This window comes from Morchella importuna (genome assembly GCF_003444635.1).
Source record: "Morchella importuna strain M04M26 chromosome Unknown Morimp01GS041, whole genome shotgun sequence".
NCBI classification, from domain to species: Eukaryota; Fungi; Ascomycota; class Pezizomycetes; order Pezizales; family Morchellaceae; genus Morchella; species Morchella importuna.
This window is the reverse complement of record NW_025763438.1, coordinates 487,109-492,387: the sequence shown is the minus strand read 5'-3', so window position 1 is coordinate 492,387 and position 5,279 is coordinate 487,109. Positions and strand designations below refer to the sequence as shown.

General features: G+C 55.7%; 2 protein-coding genes across 2 annotated transcripts; both read left to right on the top strand.

The window, feature by feature from the left end:
- Nucleotides 1–297: 297 nt before the first annotated feature.
- LAJ45_10112 (uncharacterized protein) lies at nt 298–1,435 on the top strand (the record flags this gene model as incomplete). Its single annotated transcript, XM_046119643.1, has 3 exons — nt 298–398; nt 566–1,327; nt 1,390–1,435. 3 exons carry the CDS (start codon nt 298–300, stop codon nt 1,433–1,435), a joined length of 909 nt encoding a protein of 302 aa, XP_045967274.1.
- A 1,774-nt stretch (nt 1,436–3,209) lies between these two features.
- On the top strand, nt 3,210–4,421 carry LAJ45_10111 (uncharacterized protein; the record flags this gene model as incomplete). Its single annotated transcript, XM_046119642.1, has 1 exon — nt 3,210–4,421. One exon carries the CDS (start codon nt 3,210–3,212, stop codon nt 4,419–4,421), a length of 1,212 nt encoding a protein of 403 aa, XP_045967273.1.
- Nucleotides 4,422–5,279: the final 858 nt, after the last annotated feature.

Here is a 5,279-nt window from a genome sequence, read left to right as displayed (position 1 = left end):
TTTACTCTCCGTCCACGTTACGTCTGCTGCCCACCATGCTCTTCGCATCCGCCGTTATGTTCCTAGTCGTCGCCCTCGTGGCCCTCTGCTCGCTTACCCCGCTATTCCCCTCGGCCCCCTCGCCGACCGCTGTCTCCTCCATCCTAGTACGGACCATTGTCCCTGCCTCGGGCACACCGCTGACTCCACCCTCGCCATCGTGCGAGCCTACTTTCTCCTTCCCAGGAGCCCCCTCGTGTCCTTCGACCCCATTGCCAAGCCTCCGCACACTGTTCCTTACACTATGTTGCGTACCTTATGGTCGACCGACACCCTCTCTCCGAAGAACACCAACACACTGCTACCATTCGCTTACGCCGCCCTCTTCCTCCTAACCTGGACAACAGCCTACCTACTCGGTAGACTTCTCCCCCGAGCTAGGGAGGAACCATCCGCCGACCAAACCCCCCCACTATTGACACCCCGACGCACTCGACGACTACAACGCCTCCTCCTCCAACGTGCTGCCTCTTTTGGAAACCCTACAGGAAACGACCCGGGTTGGTGTTTCCTAACTAACCTCTAGGGACTTCCACCCCTACCTCATCGGCATCGGACCATACCCATCGCCTGTCAAGGTCTTGAATAGCCTTCATCGGTTAGGAGCACCACTACTCCCTGCCCTGGTCACCCGTCATGGGGGCACAGCCCACGTCACCAACGCCCCCGGCGCCCACACGGCCACACGACTCTTACGGACGAGAAGGGTAGGAGCCAAACTCAAGATCGGACAACTACACCACCCTGGCGACTGCGAACCCTTTGAAGTACCAATACGGCTATCTCGGAACAAGGACGCGCTCCAGGCGCTGGTGGACACCGGAGCCAGCGGATATGGGTTCATTGACGCTTCCTTCGCCAAGGCCCGCGGATATCCCCTCGAAGAACTCGCGACCCCAAGACATTTGCAAGTGATCGATGGACGAGCCATCGCCTCCGGAGCCATCACCCACTGTTGCAAACTCCGCCTCGAGATGAATGATCATGTGGAAGGGGCCTCCTTGTTTGTCAACAAGCTCGGCGACACGAAAGTGGCCCTCGGACTCCCCTGGCTACAACACCACGCTGCCGAAATACGGTTCGCCGACCGATCCATCTCCTTCCACGCCGAACGCTGCCAACAGCACACTGCAACTCTCTGGACCTCCACCCTCACCTGTCCCCCATTGACCGCCTCCGCCGCCACCCTGCCGCCTCCGCCAATACCCCCGAGACCAAGCACCGCCATCCCCTCGCGCCCGCCGCCGATACCCCCAAGGCCAGCCACCCCTCGCCGCACAATTACCCTGTCCGCCGCCCGATTCCGCAGAGAAGCACAACAACCGGACAACCAGCTTTTCCTCCTCGCAGCCCGAGCCCCAAGCCCAAACTCATCGCCGTCCCAATCAACCGATGAACTGGTCTCTGCCGCTTACCACCAATACCTCCACCTGTTCCAGGAATCCGAGGCCCAAGCGCTCCCCAACCACCGGTACATCGATCACGAAATCCCGTGGATGGAAGGCAAGCAACCACCCTTTGGCCCCCTATACGGCATGTCCTCGGAGGAATTAAAAACCCTGCGGGAATACCTGGATGACCAGCTAGCCCGAGGGTACATCCGTTCATCTTCATCCCCCGCAGGAGCTCCCATCCTGTTCATCAAAAAGAAGGATGGATCCTTAAGGCTATGCGTGGATTACCGCGCCCTCAACGCAGTCACCATCAAGAACCGCTACCCACTGCCGTTGATCAACGACACTTTGGACCGATTGAAAGACGCCAAGGTATACACCAAATTGGACCTCCGCCAGGGCTACAACCAAATCCGAATCAAGGAAGGGGAAGAATGGAAAACAGCCTTCCGAACCCGGTACGGGCTGTTCGAATACCTGGTCATGCCATTCGGACTCACCAACGCCCCCGCTACCTTCCAGGCCTTCATGAACGATACCCTCCGAACCCACTTGGACGACTTCTGCACGGCGTACCTCGATGATATCCTGATCTACTCCAACACGCCCGAAGAACACCAGCAGCATGTCCGAATTGTCCGGGACAAACTACAAGCCGCGGGCCTCCACTGCAAGCCAGAGAAGTGTGAGTTCCACGTGGATCGTACCGAGTACCTGGGGTACATCATATCAGGCGAAGGGGTCACCATGGCAACCGACAAAACAAAGGCGATCCAGGAGTGGAAGACACCCACCTCGGTCCACGACGTACAGGTCTTTTTCGGGTTCGCCAACTTCTACCGAAGATTCATCCGCGATTACTCTAAGGTAGTATCCCCCATGACGAATCTGTTGAGAAAGGACGCCCCGTTCATATGGACAACCGCGGCGGAACACGCTTTCGCACAACTAAAGGAAGCTTTCACCACCGCCCCGGTACTAAGGCACTATGACCCCGAACGAGCGTGCATAGTGGAAACCGATGCCTCTGACTTTGTCGCGGCAGCTGTACTCTCCCAGAAGGACGACCAGGGAATCCTACACCCTGTAGCGTTCTACTCCCACAAGATGACGCCAGCCGAGTGCAACTATGACATTTATGACAAAGAGTTGCTGCCGATCGTACGCGCGTTTGAAGAATGGCGAAAGTACTTGGAACCCAACAACCAAGAAACCACGGTGTACTGCGATCATAAGAACCTGGAGCACTTCATGTCCACAAAGATCCTTAACCGTCGTCAAGCCCGCTGGTCCTTAACGCTGTCCTCCTTCAACTTTGTAGTCACCTACCGCCCGGGTACGAAGAATGGGAAACCTGATGCCCTCACACGTCGATCTGGAGATCTCCCTAAGGAAGGGGATGAAAGATTGACCCAGCAGCATCAGGTTGTACTAAAACCAAAGAACCTTCGTCTGGCGGCCGCACTACAGACCCCCACACCCTCCAAAGTGGCACCATCCCGCCAAAGGGAACTAGAGACCGCACTGGCCAAGGACCCCCTATCCAAACAACTCATGAAGGATATCGCGGCCAAGAAGAAACACTCCCGCTTCTTACCCATAGGTGAATGCACAGTTAAGGAAGGATTACTGTACTATCAGGGCCTATCATACATCCCTGACGACGCCGCTATCAAGTTGGAGATTCTCCGCACCCACCATGACGCACCTTCGGCCGGACACCCAGAACGGGCACGCACGCTGTAACTACTGTCCCGGAACTTCTACTGGCCCCAAATGCGGAAGTACGTTGCCCGTTATGTGGACCACTGCGACACCTGCTCCCGAATTAAGCCGGCCCGACACGCCCCGTATGGTCTCCTCAAACCACTGGCTCCCCCAGTCAAACCTTGGTCTTCGTTATCCATGGACCATGTTACAGGCCTACCCGAGTCCCAAGGATCCAACGCCATTTTGGTAGTGGTCGACCGGCTCACCAAAATGGCCCATCACATCCCCACGAGAGACACCGCCGACGCCCCGGAACTGGCCCGACTATTCCTACAACACATCTGGAAAGCACACGGGCTGCCAAAAGACATAGTATCAGACAGGGGCACAACCTTTACCTCGCAGTTTTGGAAGTCACTCTGCGGCCAATTGGACATCAAACCCCGATTCAGCACAGCCTTCCACCCACAAACAGACGGACAGCCCGGAAGGGTAAACGCCATTATGGAGCAATACTTACGGGGCTACGTCAACTACCAACAGGATAACTGGGCAGAGTTCCTTCCCCTGGCCGAATTCACACATAACAATGCCTCTACGGAACCGTTGGGAGTCAGCCCGTTCTTTGCCAACTATGGGTATAATCCCCAACTAGACGTCCTCCCTGCCGAAGAAACGCGCAAAGTCACACCGAAGGAGGTACTGGAATTTGCGAACTCAATCTCCACCTTACAGGCTGCCCTGCGATCAGAGATACTGTATGCACAAGCCGCCGCCGCCGATAGTGCAAACGCCGCCCGACTTCCAGAGCCCCGACTCGAAGTAGGAGATATGGTATGGCTATCGAGAAAACACATACGCAGCACTAGGCCATCGGACAAACTAGATCATAAACGGCTAGGGAAGTTCAAAATACTCGAACGCATCGGATCACATGCCTACCGCTTGGAACTCCCCGCCTCGATGAAGTCCCACCCAGTATTCCACGTATCATTGCTAGAACCTGCTCGGGTCCAACCTTTGCCAGGCCGCATACAACCACCACCGCCCCCGGTAATCGTTGAAGGGGAGGAGGAGTTTGAAGTACAGGAAGTACTGAACTCCCGAATACGGCATCGGCAATTACAATACCTAGTCAAATGGACCGGCTACGAACAGCCCACCTGGGAACCGGCTCGGAATCTCGATGCGGAATTAGGGGCACTGCAACGCTTCCGCTCCCTATATCCCAACAAGCCCGCGGCAATCCTTAAGAGGACCTGGCGCAGGAAAGTATAGTTTGTTACGGTTTCTTTCGCAAATGAAACCGCCCTATGTTACGTTCCCTGGTGTTTCGCCTACAACCATTTGCTAACTTGCGATGTACTTACCTTACCTCGTCTCCCACCTACCTGCTCGCAGGAGCTCGCTCTTCGAGAGGAGGGGCTAAACTGTTACGAACCACTACCGCAACACGGAGGAAGCATGAGTCATCGGAAAGCGCCGGAAGTTTCTGTGAGGGATTAGTAATCGGGTTGTTTCTCTTTCTTATATATAGGGGCGCTTGCCCCCTCACTGTCTACTTCTTTCCTTACGCAACATCTTGTATTTTACTCTGAGTTATTACTTTTGGGGGATTCGCTTCGCTTCAATACACTTCTTTATTCTCAGTCCCCGTTACGTCTGCTGCCCACCATGCTCTTCGCATCCGCCATCATGTTCCTCGTCGTCGCCCTCGTGGCCCTCTGCCCGCTTACCCCGCTATTCCCCTCGGCCCCCTCGCCGACCGCTGTCTCCTCCATCCTAGTACGGACCCTTGTCCCTGCCCTCGGGCACACCGCTGACTCCACCCTCGTCATCGCGCGAGCCTACTTTCTCCTTCCCAGGAGCCCCCAAGTGTCCCTCGACCCCCTTGCCAAGCCTTCGCACACAGTTCCTTACACCCCTATGGAGGTAGGGATGCCATGGAGAATGAATTTCGACCATCTGGAGTTAACCCGGATGTCGACGAAAGGTATTTTTAGTTCGTTTAGGGCGGTTTCAATTTCCTTTTTGTATTCAAGGACCTTTGTTGCTGGGGTTGCGAATTTTGATTCCAGGATTATGTTGTTCTTGGTTGTTTTCCGGGCGGCGATTAGTTGACAGTCGGGGTCCTGG